The sequence below is a fragment of the Schistocerca serialis genome, chromosome 6 (genome assembly GCF_023864345.2).
Source record: "Schistocerca serialis cubense isolate TAMUIC-IGC-003099 chromosome 6, iqSchSeri2.2, whole genome shotgun sequence".
NCBI lineage: Eukaryota > Metazoa > Arthropoda > Insecta > Orthoptera > Acrididae > Schistocerca > Schistocerca serialis.
The window spans coordinates 567,976,570-568,003,782 of record NC_064643.1 but is presented as its reverse complement, the minus strand read 5'-3'; the positions used below and the strand labels follow the sequence as shown (position 1 = coordinate 568,003,782).

The 27,213-nt window shown below is 41.5% G+C and overlaps 1 protein-coding gene across 1 annotated transcript in view; it reads right to left on the bottom strand.

Moving 5' to 3' along the window:
* The window catches only part of LOC126483942 (V-type proton ATPase 116 kDa subunit a 1-like), a 195,985-nt gene that overhangs the window by 35,291 nt on the left and 133,481 nt on the right, over positions 1-27,213 (bottom strand). Inside the window, exons 11-12 of the mRNA XM_050107230.1 lie at positions 9,020-9,144; positions 4,946-4,948 (exon numbers count right to left, since the gene is read on the bottom strand). Of these exons, the coding sequence (XP_049963187.1) occupies positions 4,946-4,948; positions 9,020-9,144 (128 nt within the window). The remainder of the gene's footprint in view (positions 1-4,945; positions 4,949-9,019; positions 9,145-27,213) is intronic.

The window sequence follows — 27,213 nt, the reverse complement described above, 5'->3', positions numbered from 1 at the left end:
TTAGTGTAGGCAATTGTGTCATGAGGCATTGCTCAGCCACTGCTGTGTTCTATCAGTAATGTGGGACGACAACACACACATGGCAGCTGGATGTCCCAGCCATGCTGCTGCTTCCTGTACTGCAGGGCTATACTACAGCAATTTGGAATTTCAGCCTGCTTGATTGGCACTGCACAGTGTCCTCTTGTTCCAAAAATCTACAGGTTATTACAATTGGTGTCAGAAGTGGAACCATGCAGCAAGGATTCCGCAATAGAATGTTGGCTAATGGATAATGTTTTTGAATGCTTATACTCTAAAGAAGACAAAGATATTTTTTTGCAAAATAACAAGGGCCATATCAAGTTGTGGGAACTATGTCACCAAGATCCAGTTGCATGTGAGGACAACAATTGTACAAGTGGAATATTTGATACCGTTTCATGGGAGTCCAGAAGTTATTCCAGGAATTGTGGGATTGGAACAAAGGGAAAATGTGGAAAAGAAGGGGCAGAGGAGCAAGCAGGAAGTGTTGGATGAACCAGTGGGAAGAAGATTGTATGCGTGGAGACCTATAAGATAAGAGTAAATTTATATTTTGTGCTTGTTAGGTATAAGTATAGAATAATGTATAATGTAGGTGGGATGAACTGCTGCGGAATGAGGTGAGATGATTAGAGGAAGCATTAAACAGTTTCTGGCAGGCTGCTGAGAATCATGCAGCTTTCTAGCCACATATCAGGTGATACCCATGAACAGCTGCAGTCCGGTGGATAATTTGCATGGGTGCCAGCAGCAGGGCCTATTGCATTTCTTACACACCAAGTCATATGCTCCAGAATGTAGCAGCCCATTAGCCCATTCCATTTTCCTTGCAGGGCTGCCATTTGGGCCTTGTGTTTCAGCTGGCATCAAGTGTTGCTGCTGGGTGTTGTGGTGGGTCACAAATGGTGGCATTTATTTGTGGTGGATGTTGGTCAGATGCAGCAGACCCGTCATTCCGATCAGTTCCATCCATGACTCACAGGCCCTCAATGCCTCCGTTTCTGTGCCAGGCAGGCAATGAGGTCCATTGTACTGTTTTCCAGTAAGAGTCTCAAAAACTGTGGCACCATGCACATCAGCTGCTTTCCCCACTACGCTCTCCCCTGTCCTCCTTTCGTCTGTGGAATAGGGTATCCAGTGGCAATCACTCCTGCAGCACCCAATGCCGAGCTCATAGACTTGGAAGCTGCATCCTCCTTTCCCCATTCAACTGCGTATGAGTCCTTGTCCCCACTGATGCAGACAGACCACTTGTTATGTCAGCCTTAGCAATTTTCTGCCATTCTGGTGGAGACAGCTGCATTGGTGTTGCCTACTTTGATGGTAGACCTCCTGCTGGATTTTGCAGTGGAAGTTGTGGCAGAAACCAGGCCATTTTTGTCCCTACTTTGTCTTTTCAGTGGAGAGAATCTTAGTATCCCCATTTGATATGGATGTTGATGAGCTGGCATGGATATTGCAGCAGAGTAGTGCGGAATGCTCTGACAGACTTTGCACACAATGTGCAATAAGGGCAGAACCACTGACCCTGTTGTTTACTTTCTACTGGCGATATGCTCAGCCAGTTCAGTTCTACCACCAAGACCAATTAACACAAACATGGCTTCCACATCACTCCATGTTCTGAGTTACACATACTAGCTGTTTCAATCATTTGCACTGATCACATTTTGTATTTTGACTGCCCATTGAGTTTCCTGGAATAATGACATTCATAATGCCAGGATAGTTTGTTGTGTTGTTACACCTGTGCCAATAAAAAAGTATCATAACAAAGTGCATATAATAATTCCTAAACTATCAAAGCTACATATTATGCAAGAAAAAATGTATGGTATTTACTTGTACTGGTAGGATTACTGCAAATCATCAGCAAATACATCAATTAGTTCTGCTAAGAAATTTGTCAATGAAGCAACATGTGTTCCCCATCAATAAATTCTACAGGTTCTTATTAAATCATAGGTAAAACATTTTGTGGTTTGTACCAAGTTACTGAAAATAGGTGTTTGTGAATAATGGAAATATTTTAGACCAAACTATGTTCATTAATTTTAGGCCTGCATCTAGATTGTTCTTATTCCTTGCACTGATTGTGTGAACTGAGCTTTTGAGTGAGTACTTGAGCAATTTTGCAGCACTTTCAGTGCCACCACAATATTATGATATACTTGAAAGGCTACTGTGGTATATGCAGTAAAATGCCACTGACAATTCATAGAAGACACTAACAGTAGTAATTTATTGTCTAATGGATAAGTACATTCTTCCTATATGTGTAAATTGTCTTATCAATATCCAAATGCCTTAGAAGACCAAAGTGTAAAATAAGCAACATATTATGAGTGCCCAATATGTCTCTAACAATTCTGTGGCTTCCTGCAAAACTGGAATTAGATGGAAGAGTGATGAGAATTCTCTACCCTCTCACTTAACATTGTGATATCTTAAGCAACTGGAAATGTTCCAGTCATAAACAACTGGTCATAATAATAACATAAGCTCAGTTAGAAGACTGTCCAAAAAGGGTAGAGTTCAGGCTCAAGCCCAAGTCAGGCAGACAGTTTCAAACTCTAAGTAAGTTACACAACAGGAAACACAATTACTCCTGAGCAAAAAATTTATTCTGGAAACAAACCTAGCCTGAGACTTGCTTCTGTCTGGAATAGACTTTCTTCCATGAATGGTAGCCCAGCAAGATATGAAGGAAAGCTTGTGTGAATTTTGGAAAGTAGGAGACAAGAACTTTTAGGACTGAAACTGTAATTGTGATTCATGAATCATCATGGATAGCTTACTGAGTAAGAACAATCCCACAGAAGGTAGTGTGAGTCCCAAACTGGCTCAAAGTTTTAAACTGTAAGGAAGTTCACACCTTGGAAGGTTACTAAACTGATAAGAACACTGTTCAATTGGCTTGATATTTCATGATAAACACTAGAATTTCTTAAAAATGTTACTTCTTCCAATGAAGTAAATACTCGTGTTACGGATGTTTGTTCTCAAGGCTGCTTTTATGAAAACTTCTACAATAGCTATACGTTACAGCTTCAAACAAACCTGGAATACCTACAAATGTTTCACTCTAGCTTACATGTCGGACATTGCTAATGCTTTCTTGTACTGTTTACAGAAACTGGCACAAAGCCCCTAATGAGCAATTATAGATCTAACAGAGTTTTAGCTCTGTGTCGTAGGAAGTTCTTGCACTGTCATCAAGACTGACCTAACCCTTCATCAAAATGATGGATCTGATAACTGCCTGCCCCACATTAAGTGCTATTCCTACTTAATTCAACATTTTATCTGTTGGTCATGTTCTATCTGGGATTTTTGCAAATACCACTCTAAAGACTTCCATATTACTGTTTCCCTCATGGTATTTAAACAATAGGTTGTTATGGGGATTGGACACACATATTTGACGAAACAATGAAGTGTTAATGATCTCTTTTTCTATTGTCTTCAAGAATACAAAGATACCCCTTACTGTGCATAGATGTTAAGAGACTGGCATCCATCGCAAAGCGACTTGCTACATATGTTTATTCGACTATGGCATCCACAAGTACCTGTGTATTCCTTCTTGGTAGTTGCTCAAGTAACATTCTTTTTAAGGCGTGTGTTTGTATGCTGAGCCTAAAGGCGTACGTATTGTTTCCCACAATGGTAACCTACGGAGGGTGGAATTAAAAACATAGTTTGCACATGGCTTGTTCAGTAAGTAGTGATCCATGTTTCCTTCTTTCAATAGCTCATCTTTTCCTATTCTGAGCAGAACTTTTAAACCTTTCTACATCTTTGAACTCTTATTACCTAAGTTCCTATCCTGAGCTTCATGCACAGATTATTCAGCCTTAGCACCCATGTGTGCTATATTCTATGTCCAGTTCCAATATATACCTTTGAACATGTGCTACCTTTTACACTACTGTTGAAAATGATCATTATTTTTTGTCTTCGCATCATTCAATAGCCTGGTGCCTAATTTGTCTGATGTGGAAGGTGCAACCATAACAAGCAGAAATAAATTCAGATCCTTGAACAAGTGATGGCTGCTAACAACTAAATTGGAGAAGGGGAAGGATATAGGTAAACTGTATATAGGATAAAAGAATCAAATAGTACAGACCACAAAGCAAAGAAAGGATCTGATAAAAGAGAAATATGTGTAGCTCAACTACTTAGGGAAAGCAAGTAATAAGATATACAAACTCTTTAGAAACATGGATTTAAGGTTTAAAGCCTCCACACCACAAAAGTTAGGCAGAAATATTCTTACTGTTGCCAAGATAAGAAACAATGATTTATGGCAATCAGGTTGGTATAGGGATAAAATATAGGACGTGCTTGAAGACATAAATTCACTAAACTGGAAGGAGCTTTAGACTGTAGCACAGTAAAAGACCATAAGGAAGGCACTATGTCCAAGAAATCTATGGATTGTGCTCACTTCAAGAATTTCAGAAATGACCCTGGAGGTAGAGTCTACAGAAAGCTTAACAGTTCTGTACAGGGTAAAAAATAAACTATTTGATGTATTTGAAAAGCTACAAATATTTGCTGCAATAGAAGAAAACCTGACTCACCACTCAATGAACAAGATGGTATTAACTCCACCTTTTAGAGTTTAATGAGCTATAAAATGACAACATAAACATATCTAACAGAGAGGATATTTCATGAGTTTGGTATCTTTGGGCAACTGTGAATGTTGCCATCAAATAAACATCTGACTTTTGAGTTTTACACTTAAGGAATGTTTCACTGGTGTCAGTATACTGAAATTAATGGTTTATAATCAGCTGTTTACAAGTTCATAGTTACAGTTTTTTAATTTCATGCATTTATAGATTTAGCAATGTTAGTATACTTGCACCTAGGAGATAATAAATGTTACAGTGAGGAAATGTGTTACAACCATCTTGGACAAAAAAAGTATCTTAGTGTGTAGCATTAAAAAAATCAGTAAATTTGTGCAGTAAATAATTTTGTGTAACTGCAGTATTAACAAAACTATCAGTTTAATATAATCTGACACTTAAATATTCACCATGTAGTGTATGAGGGACAGTAGGAAAGTTTCTAGCCCGAGATAGTTACCACAATGTTTCGTACAAACAACACCACCTATTTTTATGGTGACCCTTTGTGTGTATGCAAATCAAATTTTGTGGCTCCAGCTCTGTTAATTTTGCCACTAGGATGTGTAGTATACTGTAGTGTAAGCAAAACGGTGAGTCAAGAACCGTGCTGTGATTGAATATCTTTATTTGAAGGGAATTATGCCCAAGGAAATTGCAGAGGACATGCGGAACACACTTAAGGACAGTGCTCTGTCTTATGCAACAGTGAAAAACTGGGTATCTGACTTAAAATGTGGAAGAACAAGTGCGGAAGATTGACCAAGGATTGGAAGGCCTGTCACCATTGCCACTGATGAAATAGTGACTGCAATTCATGATATGATTTTGCAGGATCATAGAACAATGTTTCAGCACATTGAAAGCACATTTGGAATCTCCCAAAGGCATGCTCATGACATTTTTGTGGATATTCTGGGAATGTGTAAAGTTTCATCTCAATGCATCTCAAAAGACTTGAAAGGAGATCAGAGATGGGAGTGTGTGCAATGTTGGGAAGAAATCGTCCACCAATTTGAAGCGGATGAAGACAGCTTTCTTGAAAGGTATGTAACAATGATCGAAACATGAGTTCACTACTTTGGTCCTGAGACAGAATAACAGTCACAACAATGGAAATGTCTTTCATCCCCCCAGCCCAAAAAAATTCCGGGTGCAAAAATCAGCCAGTAAGGTGATGGCATCAGTCATCTGGGATGCTGAAGGGGTAATTATGGTGAATTACTTGCAAAAGGGTGTAACTATCAATGCATCACACTATTGCACCCTCCTGCACAATTTGAGAGAAGAGATAAATAAAAAAAGGCACGGAAAATTGGTGTGTGGAGTACTTTTGCATCAGGAAATGCACCGGAGTACAAAGCCCTTGCAGCACTGGAAACTTGGTGTGAATGTGGATTCAAATTGTTACGTCATCCACAATATTCTCCAGATTTGGCTCCACCAAACTGTTTTCCTTTCCCAAACCTAAAAAAAATACCTCAAAGGACGACAATTTGACAATGATGATTCAGTGATTTATGCTGTGAACACTTGGAGGGACTCAAAATGGAAGACCTTTTTGTGTAAATTGTTTGCAGAAGTTATCTGAGCATGCCCACAAGTGTATTAGTGTACACAGGTATTATACTCAAAAATAAATTGGTATTATGAAACTTCTGTCACTTTTTATTTGTTAAGTTAGAAACTTTTCGTTTTCGACCCCCCCCCCCCCCCCCCTCTTGTAGGCACTGAGTCGCACATAAGCATAATGATAAAGATTGCTAAAATGTTAAAGCTTTGGGACAAAGTTCTTCTTCTGCAGTGGAAAACAGATCACAGACACACACACAACAGACACACAGAAAAACACACACACACAACTCACTAACACATGACTGCAGTCACAAGTTGCTCAGGCCACACTGCGAGCAGCTGCACATGATGGGAGATGCAATCGGCTGGTGGGGGTAAGGAGAGACTGTAGCAATGAGGCGGAGGGATACCAGGGTAGGGGTGGAGGACAGTAAAGTGCTGCTTGTGGGAGCATACAGGCGTGAAGTGGAGAAAGAGGGTAGGAAACCTAGGTGCAGTAAGACGAGAGGATAATGGGAAAGGAGAGAGGTTAAAAGATGTGGGTGCATTGGTGGAATAGAGGACTGTGTAGTTCTGGAATGGGAACAGGGAAGGGGCCAGAGGGTAAGGACAAAGACTAGTCAAGATTGAGGCCAGGTGGGTTATGGGAATGTAGGATATATTACAATTCAGAAAAGCAGGTGTTGGTGGGAAGGATCCAGATGGCACAGGGTGTGACACAGGTATTGAAATGAAGAATATTGTGTTGGGTGGCATCATCAGCAATTGGGTAGTCCAGCTGTTTCTTGGCAACAACTTGTTGGTGGCCATTTATGCTGACAGACAGCTTGTTAGTTGTCATGCTCAAGTAGAATGCAGCACAATGGTTGGAGCTTAGCTTGTAGATCACTTGACTGGTTTCACAGATAGTCCTGCCTTTGATGGTATAGGTGATGCTTTTAATCAAACCTATCCCAGCAAAGGCAGGTCTACCTGCAAAATGTAGTATGTTAATTTATATTATCATGTAGTTTGTGTACATCATGTAATCACAGTGACTGCTTAAATCATAAATTAATTTTGTTTATACCTTTTCCTGTAACATATGTATGAATAATGTGTTAAAAAGTGATTTCCTGGACCAAACAAATAGCTTGGTTCAGAGTGAAGTTATGTACTCTTCTGCAGATGTATTCAGCAAGCCCCCATCTAACACAAAGCATGAAACTGTAAATCCCTACCACTTGGAAAGGAAGCTAAAAACATACCTCATTAGCCACTATTTCAACAAATTATCTAAATATCTATATTCATGGGTTTAAAAGTAGCTGTGTTTATTGTTAAGTTGCATGACAGTAGTAATTTAATACAAACAGAACTCAGTATTTACAGCTGCATGTAACAAATGTCTTTCAAAAAGGCCAATGTAGGCAAATAAATACTAAGCTTCCAACAGGAGATAAACAACAACCATTTGGTATATATGAGGAGGTAGCAAGCAGTAGCTGCTTTATTTTGAATTTGTTTTACAAAGTTTTACAGGCATAACCATGAATAGCATTAAGCAGTATAATGATAATTTATTATTACTACAGTATTATAGAGATTAAGTTTTTACAATTTGCTTGGCTTTTGTACACCTTGAATTGTTCCATACCTATTAAGGTTCTACTTTTTGATGAGAACTATGGAACACAATGAATCAATTAATAAATGAATGAACCAAGTCACTTAGCAATGAATGCCATTCTCCTCACATTTTTGCACAATTAGGAAAATCTTTGTATCCTGAGGCCAAAGCAAAATGAAGAGACTCCAGCACTTCATTTTAGTATGGTTGAGTCAGATGATTATTCTTAGCCTGCCTTATTTGCAATTTTAACACAACATTTTTATGTCATAACTGAAATAATTTTAGATGAAGGCTTGCATTGTAAATTCTTCTAAATAATGTGCAATTTGCAAAGTTCTGCTATTAAAGTTGATATATCTATCTGTGCAGGTTTGTGGCTAGCAAGTACTTGTGATGCCCTCAGAATGTGACTAAGAGGCAATGTTAGTGCTAACTGACAGTTTTCCATCAGTTTTATTGTATATGTCAACTGTTGTAGATGTTGCTCATTATCTCCTAGTCTTTATTGGTTCCTTTCAGGGTGTGAACTAATAAAACATCAATAAATAAATAAAAAATGTTTCATGTGCTGCTTCACATGCTTATATTTACAGGTTGAATTCTATTTGAAACATTTACTGTCGTTGAAGAGAATTGCACATTTATCTTAACATAAAATCACTTACAAATTTGATATCAGAAAAGTATTCAATTTCACACTGAAGTATAACTAGATTGTTTATATTATGACCTTTTTTTTATATGAAGAAATTGAATTTCAAAGTTTGCCATAACAAATAAAATTTGAAAACAAACCTTTTATTTCATACCCATTACATTCCTTTTTATGTCTCAATCCTTTAGATTTTATTTTAGGAATAAGTGAGAAGGGCAGATGATTCTTAGAAATTTGAAACTACTGTAGATTCAACTCAAGTGTTTCAACAGTAGACAATTTTTTTCATTTTTAATCATTGTTTTCTACATGGTAGAATATGTATAAGCACACAGATTCCATATAAGAGAAATTCCACGTGTTACTGAATGTCCAAATCTAGTAACTTCTGACAATCAATCATTACAACACTCATGTAATAAGTGGTGACAGAAGGCTCGTTTTCACTGAATATGCGATCTGTGGTTTGTTGAAAACATTATGACATATATAGTGTGTACAAAAACTTACCATTTTTTGCTCCATATAGAATCCATTTAGCAAACATAAGTGACACCAAGTATCCAAACAGCAACAGCAGGAAAAGAAATTGGGGCACAGTTTCAAGGAGGATGTTGATTGGCTTACGAAAGTGGCTGTAAACAAAAATGGATATTGTCATCTTTGTTGCAAATGTAAAATCGCCTTCATAAATACACACTGCTTTGAGCATAATTCCACTTCATTAAACTGTGTATTTATAAGTTCGTTTAAGCAGTCAGAAAGTGGAAACTGTATAAAATTATATGGAAAATTCTGTTATTTGTTTATAGAATAAGTAAACTATGCACTCTAAAGTAATGTAATAATTATCTGACAAGTCACTGAATCTCTCAAGATCTCTCTTTTCTTTTTGCAGCCTACCAACAGTGAAATTTGCCTATGCTTTGTGTCACAACTTCAAGATGCTGACCTTTCTTTTCTCAAATAGTTCACAAGCACACCCATAATGCAACATCAGAAAACTCACAGGGTGAATTGTCATTTATTATTGAGAACTATACTAATATTTTACCCAAATTACATATTAAACTGTGTGGCACACTAGAATTTGCATGTGGAAATTTGCCAGTTGATACCAAACCATTTAAATAGATATCTTGGTTCAGCTGTCTGTCTGTCTGTCTGTCAGATTTTTATTCCTACACTTTCCGGCTCAGATGCTGATGAAAGTGATGGTGACGTATTCTGCCATTTATTGAAAAAGAAACAAACAGAACACTCCAATGATGATATCTAAAGAAAAACCAACAAATGTGTATCCAGTGTCTTAACTATGGCACAATATTTTCATTTTGAGGGTCTCAAAACAATACATTCGCAAATTGTTTCTTCCACTTCTTGAAAGAGAAAGAAATCACATGGGCTTGGATCTAGACAGAACCGTCTGAATTTAAGGTTTACCAAAAAATGCTTGTGCTTTGACTGTCTCCTCAGCAACCATTCTGCCATGGTCAAATAATAATGTACAAAATTTAATCTTAAGATGCTTTCAGTGTGTTTTTAAAAACCTTAAGACAGCATGCTAATATTATTCAAATGAGTTCACTCGCAGCACAGAAAATGTATATAATTTCCTTGCTCATACTCACTGCTGTCTGTACTTTTATTGTATGTTTATCATCAGAAACTTGAAGAGAGGGCTGGGAATTGGCCAAGGAGTGTGTGAACTTCAACAAAATCCAGTGGGCAGTGGGAACATTCCAACCGTTCAAGTCACCTAGCCCAGATGGAATAACGCGGCACATGCAGCTGCTCGACGACTGACACTGTCTTTCCAGATTCATTACTTATATAGCTGCCAGTTACCAAACCACAACTTCTGGGCTGCGGCACAGTGGCAACGAAAGCGGAAGGGCGTTGACCGGAAGTTTTCATTTTAGTGCCACGGCCAGTTTGTTAAAATTAGAGCTGGCCTGGCTCGGCAGATAGGCAACCAGTTACAACACTTTCGAGAAGAGCTTTTTCGCCCATATGAACAACACTATCGAGATGAGATTTTCGCCCATATGAACAAATATTAATGAGCATTTAGCATCACAGGGTGCCCCAGAGAGCATTCCAGGGTGCCCTAACACCAAGAAGAATCACTTCTCAGCTTTTGGCAAGATCAATGTGTAGTTTTTTTTTTTTTTTTTTTTTTTTTTTTTTTTTTTTTTTTTTTTTTTTTTTAAAAAATAGATAAGGATAAGGAAGGGAACTTTATTTAATTTTTTATTTAATTTCTATAATAATGAGTCAGATCACCAATGAGTGTGATCTTTTTACAGTTGTCAACACCTTTCACTCACACTGAGGCAGATTCCAATTCATTTATTTTATGACGGTTCCTGGTCCTGAGAACCTGGCGAGCATCATCTCTTTAGGGAAACTGGCCTCTGTTATAACCTTTAATCACCAATAATTGCGTGGATATTCAAACACACTCACTTAGAAACAATAGCTGGTTACATGATAACAACTCAGTACCTCTTATTCGACTGCCGTGCCGTGACGTGCGGCCGGCGCCATTCGTAGCTAGGTGGCGCTCCCGCGCTCAGCCAAGTTGCGGAGCACCTCTATCGCCATTTGCGCGTACTGTCGTGGCGGCACTGTAAATGTCATGGCACTGCCACAACACTTTTCCCCCCTTGAAAAAAAAAACACTCACTTCCTTGGAGACATGGACAGTGCGGAGACATCCATGGCCTCTTGTGAGGCCCCAAGAAGATCCCGCAGAGAGACAAGAGAGTATGGTCGAAAATGTCCAGGATGGAAGCTCGTGCGTGGAACGTGCCTCCTGGACGAGATGATGGGTGAAAACTCCGGAGCAGCATCCATAGGCGTTGTGGACCTGGGGGTGTGCTCCAGCGAGATGGGTTCCGGAGAAGGCGGCGTCATGACTGGGGCCGGTCCCGGGGTACTCGGAAGTGGTAGCGACATCGGCTGCAGCAACACGTACGGTACATCGGCAGCAGTGACAGGACTGGCGTCTCGGGCTGGTGGAGACGAAGGAAGGGGCAGTGGCACCAGCATGGCCACCACTCGTGGGCGCATCTGGTCATAATGGCGAACAACCATGCCGTCGTCCGTACATATTTCACAAAGCCGGCGGCCGCGAAGAGCCTTGACCACCCCTGGAATCCATTTAGGGCGAGATCCATACCCTCATGCCCACACGTCGGCGCCCACCGAGTATTTTCCTGCACTAGGGGACACAGCACAAGGCCTGACAGGGTGAAGCAGGTGCAGTAGAGTGCGCGATTGGCGGCCATGCAAGAGTTCAGCAGGGCTGCAATCACCCAGAGGCGTGAAGCGATAAGAACTCAGAAATTGCAGCAGACTGTCATCTGTGGAAAAATCACTAAGGAATTTTTTCATCTGGCTTTTGGAAGTGTGGACAAGGCGCTCGACCTCCCCATTCGATTGCGGATGGAAGGGCGGTGCTGTAACATGATGAATCCCCTGTCCAGTACAAAAATCATGGAAGGCCTGCGAAGAGAACTGAGGGCCATCATCTGTGACAATCGTGGATGGAAGACCTTCTAGCACAAAGATTTTGGACAAAGCCAGCGTCGTTGCTGCAGTGGCGGGCGACGGACATCGAACAACAAATGGAAACTTCGAGAAGGCGTCAATCAACAGTAGCCAATAAGTACCGAGGAAGGGGCCGGTAAAGTCAGCGCGCACCCGTTCCCATGGATGCGCTGGATCAGGCCATGGAGAGGGCATTGTATGAGGTGCAGCCAGTTGTGAAGCACACTGACCACACGCAGCATCCATGTGGGCGATGTCCGAATCAATACCGGGCCAATAAACGTGCCTGCGGGCCAGGGACTTAGTCCGAGAAATACCCCAATGGCCTTCATGCAACAGTTTGAGAACATCTTTGCGAAGAGAGGCTGGCACCATGACCTGTGGAGATGTGCCATCCGTGGCCAGAAGAACAACACCATCATGAACAGACAGATGAAGGCGCAAGGCATGGTAGTTGCGAAGGGGATCCGATGCCCGGCCCTTGGTCCTGTCCAGCCAACCCCGTTGAACAAAACCAATCACCTGACGCAGGACCGGGTCCCGCACAGTAGCCGACGCGACCTGTGAACCTGTAAGTGGAAAACCCTCGACTGCACGACGTTCTTCCTCATCAATGTGTAAACAGAGTAGTTCATCACGATCGAAAACCGGGTCGGGGCCCATCGGCAATCGCGACAATGCGTCAGCATTGGCGTGCTGGGCCGTAGGCCGATAGTGAATCTCGTAGTGAAAACGAGACAAGTATAAGGCCCAACATTGCAGGCGGTGAGCGGCTTTATCCGGACGCGACGCCGATGGGCTGAACAGAGAGACCAGCGGCTTGTGGTCGGTGATGAGGTGAAACTTAGAACCATACAAAAAAACGCTGAACTTTTTTAGAGCATAAATGATAGCAAGCGCCTCCTTTTCGATTTGAGAGTAACGCCGTTGCGCATCGTTGAGGGTCTTGGAAGCATAGGCGATGGGTCGTTCTGACCCATCCTCATATCGATGGGCGAGAACAGCCCCTAGGCTATACTGTGACGCGTCAGTCACCAGAACCAAGTGCTGACCCGGACGGAATGTGGCAAGACAAGGCACCGACTGCAAATGAGCCTTCAGGCAGACAAAAGCCTGCTCACACTCGTCGGACCAACAGAAAGGGACGTTTTTGCGTAACAGCTGATGCAGAGGATGAGCTACCGCCACCGTGGATGGAATGAATTTGTGATAATAAGCATTCATGCCTAGAAACGCCTGAAGTTCTTTGACCATAGACGGCTGGGGTAGAGTGTTAATGGCCGCAACGTGCTGACGTAGAGGACGTATACCCTTACGGGACAAGTGGAAACCAAGATACACAATGGAGGGTTGGAAGAACTGTGACTTGTCCACATTGCACCTCAACCCAGCCGAATGCAAAACCCGAAACAGGGAATGCAAATTGCGAAGGTGCTCCTCAGTGGAGGCCCCCATGACAACAATGTTATCCAGATAGTTTATGCAGCTGGGAATGGAAGCCGTGAGCTGTTCCAAAAACCGTTGAAAAATGGCCGGCTCGCTAGCGACGCCAAATGGTAACCACTGGTACTGATACAACCCACAAGGAGTATTGATGACGAGAAATTCCTTGGAAGAAGCATCCAACGGCAACTGATGGTACGCCTCCGATAAGTCAAGTTTGGAAAAGAACTGGCCCCCAGCGAGCTTGGTAAATAACTCCTCAGGACGGGGAAGAGGATAAGTGTCAATGAGACTCTGAGCGTTAACAGTGGCTTTAAAATCACCACACAATTGCAGACTCCCGTTTGGTTTAGAAACCACCACGATGGGCGATGCCCATTCGCTGGAGGTAACAGGAAGGAGAATCCCTGAAGCTGTTAACCTGTCTATCTCAGCCTTGACAGGTGCACGCAACGCCACCGGAATAGGGCGTGCCCGGAAAAACTTAGGGCGAGCTGTAGGTTTAAGAGTAATGTGGGCTTCAAAATCCTTGGCACGACCCCGACCAGCAGAGAACACAGGCAAAAATTCAGAACACAATCCATCCAGCTGTTGATAAGGAATATCCTCAGATATGAGGTGCATATCATCATCAATGGAGAACCCAAACAACCGGAAAGCATCATAACTGAACAGGTTTTCAGTGCCCGCATGATCCACCACATAAAACATGAGGAGCCTAACAACAGACTTGTAGGCAGTGGAAGCATCAAACTGGCCAATGATAGGAATTTTCTGTTTATTATAAGTTCTCAGATTTCGCGTAACTGGAGACAAGGGAGGGGAGCCCAACTCCAAATACGTGTGAGAATTAATGAGAGTTACTGCAGAGCCAGTGTCCACTTGCATGTGAATGTCTTTATCCAGAACACGAACAGTAACAAACAACTTATTTTTTTGAGAAAGCACACAGTTAACATCCATGTCCGATGCCTCATCCTCATTGACAGGAACTTTAGGGGACTGACACACAGAAGCAATGTGGCCTTTTTTCCTACAGGAATTACACGTGGCCCAACGTTTTGGACACGCGGCCCTGTCATGCTGTACGAAACAATGTGGACAAGAAGGAAGTGCGGAACGAACCTGCTTCTGTGGTTGCTGTTTTCGCTGCGAGCATTGCGGCCCAACGCGACGTTGTCTACACGAGTGAACCACTGCCACATCTTCATTCTCCTGTGAAACAGGCAAATTGTCTGTGTCGAAAGTTGACTGTACAGCGCCTACATCACACCACGCGCCTATTTGTGTGCCAGCAGCGTGAGACACTTCTAAGGATTGAGCGATGCTTAGAACTTCCGACAATGATGGGTTTGGCAGTAGTAGGGCACATTGCCGAACTTCTTTATCAGGAGCAAGCCATAGAATAGCATCCCTAACCATTGAATCAGCATAAGACTCATGATGAGTGTCCGTGACAAACTGACATTTCCTACTCAGACCGTGTAGTCCGCCGCCCAAGCCCGGTAAGATTAATGGGGCTGTTTACGACACTGGTAGAACGCCACGTGGGCGGCAACGACGTGGGTGTTTTTTCGGTAATAGTTAGACAATAAGTCACACATTTCTTGGAAGGACAGAGAGGCAGGTTCCCGCAGAGGGGCTAACTGAGATAGCAGCTGATAGATTCGTGGGGAAATCCAAGATAGAAATAACGACTTACACATAGGAGCGTCGACAATGCTGAAAGTCAAGAAGTGTTGCCGCAAACGCTTCTCATAATCCTCCCAGTCTCCAGTGGCCTCGTCGTAAAGAGGGAATGGAGGCGGAGAAGAGGAAGACAGACGATGAGTAAGCGACATTGACAACATCTGAATAGCAACCGTCAGCTGTGTTTGTTGTGCCTGAATAGCAACCATCAGCTGTGTTTGTAGTTCAATGAGCGCTTGCATAAGCTGTTCCATGTCTGCCCTGTCACGAACACACAAATCCACAATGCAGTGAAAATATCCGACCTCATCGCCAAAAAGTGTTATAACCTTTAATCACCAATAATTGCGTGGATATTCAAACACACTCACTTAGAAACAATAGCTGGTTACATGATAACAACTCAGTATCTCTTATTCGACTGCCGTGCCGTGACGTGCAGCCGGTGCCGTTTGTAGCTAGGTGGCGCTCCCGCGTTCAACCGAGTTGCGGAGCGCCTCTATCGCCGTTTGCGTGTACTGTCGTGGCGGCACTGTAAATGTCATGGCACTTTCACAACAGCCTCTGTATTCCAAGCTGAAATTACTGCAATCAGGACATGTGTGGAGGAGAATATGCATAGATGCTACAATGACCATAGCATCTACATCTATTCAGACAGCCAGGCAGCCCTGAAATCATTGGCAGCTCCTGCAACAAGATCTAAGATTGTTGCAGATTGCCACAGGGCTCTGGAGGAGCTGGGGGAAGCAATAGGGTGAACCTAGTGTGGGTCCCTGGTCACTCAGTGATCTGTGGCAATGAACAAGCCAATAGATTGGCTAGGATGGGGGCAACAACTCCATTTATTGGACTGAAACCTGTCTGACAATCACCAAGGCTATGATCAAATTAGAACTATGGAACTGGCTTAGGAAACAGCACGTAGGATATTGGACCAAGGTCCTTAAACAAAAACATGGTAAGGTAATGATGCCCAAGCCATGTTTTAAAAGAAGCTCTGTAGTCCTGGGATTGAACAGGAAAGAGATCAAACTCATGACTGGACTAATGACCGGCCATGGGAATTTCAAAAAACACATACACAATGGGTATAATGGAAGAGGACCCTAAAGGTAGGCTCTGTGATGAGGGTGAAGAAACTGTATCACACCTAATCTTCGAATGCATGGCATTGGAGAGTAAAAGATACAGAATCTTTGGGACAACTAGACCTGAAGAAATTGTGTCTAACAAAAAAACTGGTAGAGGGACTCCTTGCACTATTTACGGGTGCTGGTTGGCTGGCTGGAGCAATACCACACAATAAACATAGTTTCAGTGTGGGCAGTGGTGGGGCAGACCTAAGCTGTGTTAGCTCCCCTGTTAAAATCAGTCAGTCATCAGAAAGGACCTAGACTCATGTCAACTACTGTATCTGTTCATCAGACAAGTAAAGACATATATTACTACCAGTTAAAATGTTGTATGTTGAGTTTACCTTATCAGATTTAAGATGTCAAGGCTCTCCTGATAAAACTCCAACCTGTATCAGATGGAATGGCATCCACAGGCTGTGTATTTTGAAGATCCTGATGACAGATGAGGATCCAATACCAAGAGTACATAGAATGTGTTAGTGTCCTCCTCATTTTCCAACTACAAAATGTATTTGCTTTGTTGTTCTTGTGGTCTTCAGTATAAAGACTGGTTTGATACCGCTAGTCTACCTTGTGCAGGCCTCTTCATATCTAAATAACAATTGCCACCTACATCCATTTTGCTGAGTTTCAAATTTTACCACCAAGTAGTATCTTTGGTGTCTACAGACATCACTATGTTTATGTTTCTGAGTCTGTTGTTCTTATTTCTTTGTTATTCTCCATACAGTAAAGTACAAATATAATTTTTTGGTAATTACATGCCAAGCCTGCAGTTTCAAACCACAACCCAACAGGTTAAATGCCAAGTTATGTGATCAGTAAAAATGCCATTTTTCAATTAGATGAGAAACTAAATTCGTAAGCTGAAAAGTGCAGAAATAAACAAGTTCATTAACACAACAAATACGGTGCATATGACTGCTGCACATGAAGTCTTACTCAAAATGATGTCACACAGTAATTCAACACATGGAGAATACAAGCTGAAGCACTAGCCATCAAAAATGACACACAGGAATACAAGTCTGCAGACATACTGCAGCTTGCAGTGACTTGTGAATCTGAAATGCTTGCTGCTACAAAAGCTACATACAAAGAGTGATTAGCAGCAGACAGAAAAGCAATAGCAGGCTTGATTTTGTCCAGTAACCCACCCGAGCTGAAGCAAAACTGCAGTACATCACATTATATATGGCTTAAACTAGAATCATTTCACTACATTATGTCAGGTATAGCTTAAACTAGAAACAGGCTATGGATCCAAAGGACCTGCTCACAAAGCAATGCTGCTCAAGCACCTCATGCTTCACAAAACGCAACCCAGTGCCAACGTGACACAACATCCAATTGATGCTTTGAACAAGTTACAAGCAATGGATGTCAACATAAGTGATGATATATTATCAATAATCCTGCTCTACAGTCTTCCAGATAGTTACAACAATTTTAGATGGGCTATTGAATCCCATGACAATCTACCAGATGTCAAGACAATAAAAGTAACAGTCTTGGAAGAAAACAATGCAAGTATTCAGAAAGACAGTGAAAATACGAGTGACACAATGTTTGTTAAATCAGGTAAACATTTCATGAACAAGTCAGAAAGTGCTGTCAGTGGCAGTGACAAATCGGAACAAAAATAGAAACAAAAACAAAAAATCATAGGAATCAGCATACAAATACAGTTTTTGTGACAAAAAGGGTCAGAAAGAAGATGAGTGTTTTTTTCAAGAAGAATATAGGTATGCAAGCTGTGATCAAAGTTAATGAAGCTCATTGGTGTTTCTCTATGAATGAGACCACTGCAAAGTTAACTCCAACATTTCTGGTTCATAGACAGTGGTTGCAAATCACATCAAAAATGTGTCACAATCTGAAAGTGCTTGCAAGCAACAGTGCTACGTAAGTAACAGCTAAAAGTAATGTATGCATTGCAACTGCAGCCAGCACCAGTAACTGCATAACACTGAAAAACACTTGATATGCACCAAAGCTTGGAGCCAATCTGATTTTAGTGCCAAAAGTTGTGGGCAACAACCACATGGTACATCTGAGACAACTTTTTCAGTTATATTAGATAAAGTCAAAATGATTGCAAACAGAGATGGAAACCTGTTTTATTTACAGGAAAATTGTCCCAAAGAGTGTATCACTGCTGAGCCAAAAGTTATATGCAGATATGGCACACTCAAGTAAGCCACTTGAACTCGTGAAATATGATCAAAATTTTCAAGAATAAGTACATGATAAGTATGAAATTCAGCGGTGCCAATCTCACTAGATGCACTACATGTCTGATGAAGACAAGGGTACTCAGATGAACTTCTGGAGTTAACCCACTCTGATGTCTGTGGGCCAATGAGAGAAACATCTCAAGATGACCTGATAGATGACCAAAATACATCATTTCAAGCCCCTTTCATTTGGCGTAAGTAGAAGTTGTTGACAAATTTGTGAATTCAAAAACCTAGTTGAAGATCAAGCTGGTCACAAAATTAAATACTATATGTCAGCAATGGTCAGAAGTACTGCAGTGAAAGAATGGGTTCCATTCTCAAAATGGCAGGAATACAGTGACATCTAAAAGTTCCATGCACACCACAGCAGAATGAAGTCACCAAATGAAAGAATCATTCCTTACTCAAAGTGGCTCATTGGATGCTGTTTGAGTCAGGATAACCACCACAATTTTTCACCAAAGCCATCAACCAAGTTAGGTACTTCTTAAATCATTCTTAACTTAAGGACTGTTTGATGGAACTCCATGTGAGAAGTGGCTGAAGATAAAACCCAACTTATCTCATCTTTGTGCATCTGCTCAAAAGGTTTTCATCCCAGATAAATTACCAAACAAAGGAAAGATTGATCCCAAAGGCAAAGAAGGGATTTTTGTAGGCTATTATGACTGTTCGAAAGCCTATTGTGTGAGAGTCCAAGAAATCACAAGAGTTACATATCAAGAAATGTGAGGTACCTTGATAATAGTTTTGAGCCCAAACAAACTGAAGTAGACTATTAGCAAGATGAACCAGATCATCACCAAAGCGGGAGCATCAACATGAATTGCCTGGGAGGAGATATTAATGGTAATACTAACACTGAATGAGAGTCATTGTCAGATGATGATCCATTCTATGGTTTGGAGTCAGAAGTTGCTCTGTCTGCACCCAATGAAGGACAACAAGATTGAAATATGGGGACATGACAGACCAGGGTTAGTGTGAACAGTGAAAAGGGGGCATCCACACATCAGCCCCCCTCTGTCATACAATTTGAATGTAAGCTGTTGTGACTATCCACCAATCCGATAAGTAACATACTACAACTCCCTGCTCTCAACAGTTTATTTTAGTTTTAAACTCAGCAAGTATTTCAATACATAATGTTAACTTCATTGCAAATGCAACAGAGGTCAATGTCATAATGCAGTAACAGAGGTCATTGTTGATAATGCATTGTGTGGTCCAGATCATCAAGAGTTGTTTGAAGCTATACATGATTAAATCTAGTCACTGGTGAAAAATGATACCTGGGACATTGTAGAAAGACAAATAAATGAAAGGGTAATTGACTGTTGGACTGTTTTCAGGAATAAGTACAGCAGCAGTGGGTCTTTTCTGAGGAGAAAATCAAAAATAATTGCACGAGGATTCAAACGATGTAATGGAGTTGACTGTGTGAACATGTTCTCTTGAGCTGCAGGATCTGATTCATTTATACTACTTATGGCTCTGTCAGTCAAATTTGACTTAGGTGTCTCACAACTGGATATCACCACTGCATTTCACAATGGTGAAGCTGACACATTCTTTGTAAGAATTCATGTGGATTCAATGGTTGAATTATTACATAAAATGAGAGATGCACAGAAAGATAATCACATAATCAAAAAGGCAAGTGACATGCTCCAAACACTGAAATCCAGAAATAAAGTGTGCATGCTTAAAAAGGTCATTTACAGTTTGTGCCATGCTGGTTGACAATGGTATTCTAAATCGAATGCAACTCTAACCTCAGTTGTACTGCAACCCTCAAAATCAGATTCACCTGTCTTTGAAGACAGTGTGGAAAACTGTCCGTCCCCTTACTCATTTATGTAAATGACATTATAGAAATTTCAGCAGAACCAGAAGGGACAAAACAAACCAATGATGAGTTATCTCCCAGATTTGATGTCAAGGATCTTGGTGACATGCTGTCTGGGCATTGAGGAAAATCAGTCTGTTGACATTATTACATTGTATCAAAGTGGTTATATCAAAAAAGTTTTACACTGATTAAAAACAGATGACTGCAGGCCAACAAGGCTTCATTGTCAACTGGGAGAAAGTAGGATGCAAGAGCTTTAAATATGAAGATGGCCCTCATTATCCATTCAGAGAACTACTTGGAGCATTGATGTACATCATCATCAGTACTCGAAGCAACACATGCTGTGTAGTCAGTAAGCTAAGCCAGTACAATAACAACCATAATTTTGTTCACGAATCCTTAGATGACTCAAAGAAACCATAGGTGAGAAAGTAACGTACTTCAAGGATAAGGAATAAATATTCAATTTCATAGATACTGACTGAGGAAGTTCTGATGCTGGAAATCATATACGGACAACAACTCCATCTTATGCAGATGGTTTTCACACAAGCAGAGAGTCATTGCTCTTTCATCAACTGAAGCTAAGTACATGAACCTCACTGTATCAGCAATGGGAGCAATTCATTTGTCAACATTCATGAAGGAGCTGAGTTTAAGGCAACTGTCATACATCAACTTGATCACTGACAATCAATCAGTTGGAAAGCTACCACATAATTTAATTTTTCACTCAAAGGCAAAGCACATGCATGTAAAATATCACTTCATACAACAAGCTCTACAAGAGTACCCACTGAAAATAGAAGTTCAGCCAACACAAGATATGACGGCAGATGTACTAGTGAAGCCTCTTCTTGCATTGAAGCACAAGACATGTATTGAAGGACTTGCACTTCAGTCATAGAGCCACTAACATAAGACTCAATTCTTAATTTATAACGGTCTGAAAAAAATGAATGGGTCCTGTTATGGTTCAAATTTTACTCCTAAGTAATATCTCTGGTGTCTACAGACGTCACTATGCTCACATTTTCAAGTCTGTTGTTCTTAATTCTGTACTATTCTCTGTTCATTAAACTATAAATAAGATTGTTCAGTAATTATGTGTCATGCCTGTATTTTCAAACTACAACCAAATACATTTGAACCTGAAACTTCCCGGCAGATTAAAACTGTGTCCCAGGCCAAGAGTTAAAATCGGGACCATTGCCTTTCACAGGCAACTGCTCTATCAACTGAGCTACCCAAGCACAACTCACAACATGTCCTCGCAGCTTTATTTCCATCTCCTAACTTCCACAATCCATTTCCGCAAATCCTTTACTGTCTAACACAGAGTTACAATGTCATCAGCAAATTTAAAAGTTTTAATTTTGTGTCCCTGAATTTTAATTTCCTTTTCAAATTCCTTCTTGATTTCCTCCAAAGCATCCTCAATGAACAACATCAGGGACAGGCTATAGTCCTGTCTCCAATCGCTTCTCAACTACAGCTTCCATTTCATGTGCTTCAGCTCTTATAACTGCAGTTCACTTTCTGTATGAGTTGTAGATAACTTTCATGATGAGAGTGCGCCTTGACAGAGCAATACTGTGAACTTCTGATAGAGCCTGCCAATGAGTACCTTGCATTCATTTGCCTTATCTTATTGTGTTCAGTGTACCTTACAGTGATTAGTGTGCATGCCACAGTCTAATAACATTGTACTAACATTCTTGGTTGTGTTGTGTGCCCAAGTTACAACACATGTGACAAAGAGTGTGGGATTGTTCTCCACACAGTTTTCAGTCTCTGGTTGGTCTTCCATTGTGTCTACAACATCTAACAGTGCTACTGATGAGTCTTTAAGCTGGCAGGTTGGTCAGCAAAGAGTTCTTACTTTGGTGTTGCAGCATCTCAGTCAACAGCAAGAGCTGTTTGCCACAAAGTAACACAGTCAACACCAGGTATTGCAAATGCTTGCCTCTGCTTTGGCCAGTTTGGGTCTGTCTCAATCTACGTCATCTGCCACATCGCCCCTTGTATCTCCTGTTTTGCTTGTATCTCCTGTTTTGCCTGTTACTACTCCAGTTGTCCCCCCCTCCCCGCCATTCCAGTTCACCTCACGTGTATCAACTCCATTGCCAAAGGGCCCCCCTGCAGGATCCATCTTCACTCCTTTTGGTAACATCTGTGACCTTCTTTCAAATTACTGCTGTAAATAGATGCAAATCATTGCCAATTGAGTTGAGTTCTGTTGGTGCAAGGAACTGGAACATTCCTATAAGACTTGGACAGCTGAGCTTCACAGTTTAAGCTGCCATTGTCACACTGTCATTGATGTACTTAAGGAGTTGTATGCTGACCACATGGTTTGTGATGCAATCATCAGTTGGCCCCCGATCATGAGTTTCATGAGTGTGCCCTTCAATGTGACTATTGCACAATTGTTTGAAGTTTCAAAGCTTTGGGTACTGAAATTGAGTCATGGTGAGAGGTTTCAGATATTCAACCTGCTTTCCCCCACCAATTGTAAAATGGTTCATACTGGGACTATACTGACAGAGGTCTGCGGCAAGCAAAACATGACAGCAGCCATCTCATCTCACTGTGGCAGCCATGGGTGCAGCAGCAGAACAGTAAGCCCAGTAATGAACAACAATCCAAGAACTCCATGCTTCCCTCTTGTCCATCATGTTTTGTCATTCATGATAGGCCAGATTGTCCTAAGTGGTGCATCATTTGCCGCCAGTGCTACAAAATGGGTCACACTGCTCTTGTTTGTGATGTTAATTGCCAACAGCCTATTGCAGATGCTGACTTGGATGTCAATTGTGTGTCAGCAATCTCTGTTGCAACCAAACTGAAAATTTGTTTTGTTTGGATGCCTTTAACCTTTCCCAGTTAACTATTTCTGATGAAGTTATTCAGAATGGGCTATTCCCTTAGTCATTGTCAAGAACCCGTATGGGCAGTTATGCCTTTGCAGAAATTTCAAAGTTTCTGTCAATGCTCAATCTGTCATTGAAATGTATCCCTTGCCGTACCCTGATGAACTTTTTGCTAAGCTCACTGGTAGTCAGTATTTTCCAAGATCGACCTCTCTGATGCATATTTGCAGCTTTCCATTGATGCTGACTCAACAGCTCTCAGTTATTAACAAGCCTTTTGGTTTGTGTCATTACTTGCAGTTACCATTTGGTGTGGCTAGTGCCCTGACAATTTTTCAATGGTTTCTTGAGAAACTCACAAGGACTGTGCCTAGATACGCCAGTTATCTTGATGATATTGCGGTCTCCAGCTCCTCCACTGCTGAACATCTCAACAACTTGCTTATGCTCTCTTTGGTGTTACAGGCTGGCAGGTTAATGGAAAAGTCCCATTTCTTTCAGTCTATTGTTTGTCTTGGGTTCGAGGTCTGTAGTGCTGGTATCAAAGCCCATCATCAGAATGACTCTGCTGTCACGCCTCTTCCACATCCTCCATCGGCCAGGGAACTCCAGGTTTTTTTTAGGTAAGATAGCTCACTATCATCAGTTACTGCTGGGGGGCGACATCAATTGCACAACCATTACATGCCTTGCTGCATAAGAGGATGTCTTTCCACTGGTCACAAGCATGTGAAACATTGTTTTCCAAACTGCAGTCTATGTTACAATCTGCACCTTGCCTTATACTCTACCATCCAAGTCAACATTTAGTGGTAGCAACAGGTGTGCCCCAACATGGGCTGGGGGCAGTATTAGTTCATAAATATTCTAATCGCTCTGAGCGCTCTATTGAAATGCATCAAAAATTAATTTGGCTCAGACTAGATATTCACAAATAAAGAAAGAGGCCTTGACCATTGTTTATGCCTTAAAGAAGTTTCATGTTTTCCTGTATAGTGCAAAATTCCATCTCATCATGGATCACAAGCTGTAAGTTTTGCCGTTTAACCCCTCAGCATCATGGCCAGACAAAGCACCACATCCCCTTCAAAGTTGGGCACTATTTCTCTCTTGGTACAACTATGTGATTCAGTTCCACCCTACAGCTGAACATGTGAATGCTTACGTGCTCTCCCATTTTCCAGCCACACCAGATCCAATTTCCGTTTCCACATTGATGAATGCGCTCAACAAACTGTCAATGTTTTTGCCATCACAAGCACTCGGGCTGTGCGAGCTAGTGCAACTCATCCAGTTTTACAGAAAGTGAGACATTGCTTACAGCATGCTTGGCCTGAGGCACCTCCATCACAGGCTTCCGACCCCCCCATAACTACTATGTGTTTCGGCATCATTTCTCTGTTTGTTGATGGTGTTCTACTCCTTGATATGGACTATCAGCTCCTTGCTTAGTGGTTACCTCAGCTCTCCATTCAGAGATCCTGCAAATTCTGCACACTGGTCACTGGGTGGTACCACACACCAAGGCATTGGCCACTGTCATGTTTTTTGGCCTGGTTGGAAGGTGACATCACTCATTGGGTTACGGAATGTTCTCAATGTGCATAACAGCAAGCTGCCCTGCGGACAACATTGTATCTATGGCTCTAACCTTTACAGGCCTGTGACCATCTCCACATCAATTTTGTCAGACCTTTCCTTAATGCATACTTGCTAATAGTAATTGATGCATTCTCTCAGTTCCCATATGTTGCTCATTACCTGCCACCTTTGACCTCTAATGACATGGCAACCCTGTCAAAAAAAGGTGATGCTGAAAGGTTAGTTAGAACATTCAAAACGCAAATGAAAACATATGTGACTTCGTCCCCATCCAACATTGTCTTGGATCAATTTCTCTCTTCCTATCTGATATTGCCACTCAACAACAACAGCCCCACTGAACTGCACCATAGGTATCAACCTCTGATGCTCCTGGATCTCCTGAAGTCCGGCCAGGGATGCCAACCCATGCAGCCATCATCCCACTCCCAGCACGGACTGCCTGTCTGGGCACTTGGGTTTGTTCGCCCAAACTGGATTTGTACCATCATCTCCCGATGCCATGGCTACCATCCCCATGACTTCTGTATGGAGGAGGGCATCTGTGAACGTCATTATGGCCAGTTGCACCTGCACATGGATGACCAGACAACCTCAACCAGTACACCAACAATGTCATGCCTGTCTGCATCGCTCGATGGATCACCTGATGTTTCTGGGTCCCTGTCATGACATATGAGGGGGCCACCCATCACCAGTGGATGAACCTGGCACAGCTTCTGCAATACCATTACCAGTACCAAAGCAGTCATCATCCACAGTGAAGCCATCTCCTCCATCCCGGCTGCCACCTGCACGGGCACCACAATCACCAGGTGCTGGACCTGATATGAACATGGAGGTCACATTGACATCAACTACCCTATTGTATGAATTGACACAAGAAGGCAGACCAAAACACTGCCCACATGCCAAGTACTTAATACCATATGCCCAGGTATCACCATGTCATCTGAGCACCTCGAGGAGGAAGACACCATGGACATCTCACAAATCCGAGCTGCAATGAAGTAATGCACACACGCTTGAAAGCCACATGTAATAGCAGTGTGTTATATTTGCGAGAGTATGCCATAAAAGAGCAATCCTGTGAATTTCCAATAGAGCCTGCCATGGGCGAGTACCTATTTAAGCCCTGACACGCTATGCTCGCATTCAGTTATCATATTATTACTGCTTGCATGCATTTGCCTTATCTTACTGTGTTCAGTGTCTGTTATAGTGATTGGCATGCATACCACAGCCTAATAAAGTTGTACTAACATTCTTGGTTGTGTTGTATGTCCATGTTACAACATATCACTCCCAATATTTTAGCCCTGCTACTTTCAGAGTTTCCAAAAGTATATTCCAGGCAACAGTGCCAAAAGCTTTCTCTAAATCTACTAATGCTATAAGCATAAATTTACATTTCTTCACCTGTGGCTGTAATCAATGCAGAGAAATATAAACACTGTTACTTGTTCAGCGTAATAAGAGCTACGGTTTAGTGACAAAAGTAGCCATCTTGACAAAAGCTGAATGGTCTGGGTTAGTGGTGACAGATTTCATGGTGCAGCCAACCTAGTAAGCCACAGTTAACAGATGACAATGTGTTCAGCATAACTACATAGTCATAAACAAAAGTGATAACAGCAACTGGAATTAGAGATCACAGGAATCTTGTACGTAATTGAATCTAAAATGGTTTGAATTTGTTAATATGTTCAATGAAGGTACCCTTTGCACATGGTATTGACAGCTAAAGTTGAAGGGACCAGAATCAAATGAAAATCAGCCTGAAGTCATATATGAGGACAATTCAAAAATTCTGGAACATTTGTAATTTTGCCCCAATGGTGTGTTGGAGTGAAATGCAGTGGCATCCCTGCACACACCTGTGTTTACTGTGTAACTACTGGAAGTTTCATTGTTGTATGTCTGTTAGTTATTGTTCAATGCTGTATTGAGTAGAATGTTGTGTTGCACAGTTTATGAGTTTTAAGATGGCAGAGTTAGAGGAGCAACATGCCTGCACTAAATTTTTTGTGAACCTCAAAAAAAACTTTACAGACACTTCAAATGATGCAGGAAGCCTACATTGGTGAGTGCTTAAGCTGTACTCGGTGTTATGAATGGTTCACATGGTTTAAAAATGACCAGACGAAAGTTAAAGATGACCCTTGTTCAGAATTCCCTCTGAAGTCCACCGATGACGCTCATGCCAGGAACATCAACGAAATTGAGCATTGAGCTTGCCAATCTAAGACTGACTGTCCAAGAGATTGCAGAAGAATGTAACATTTTAGTTGTATCATGTCATGAAATC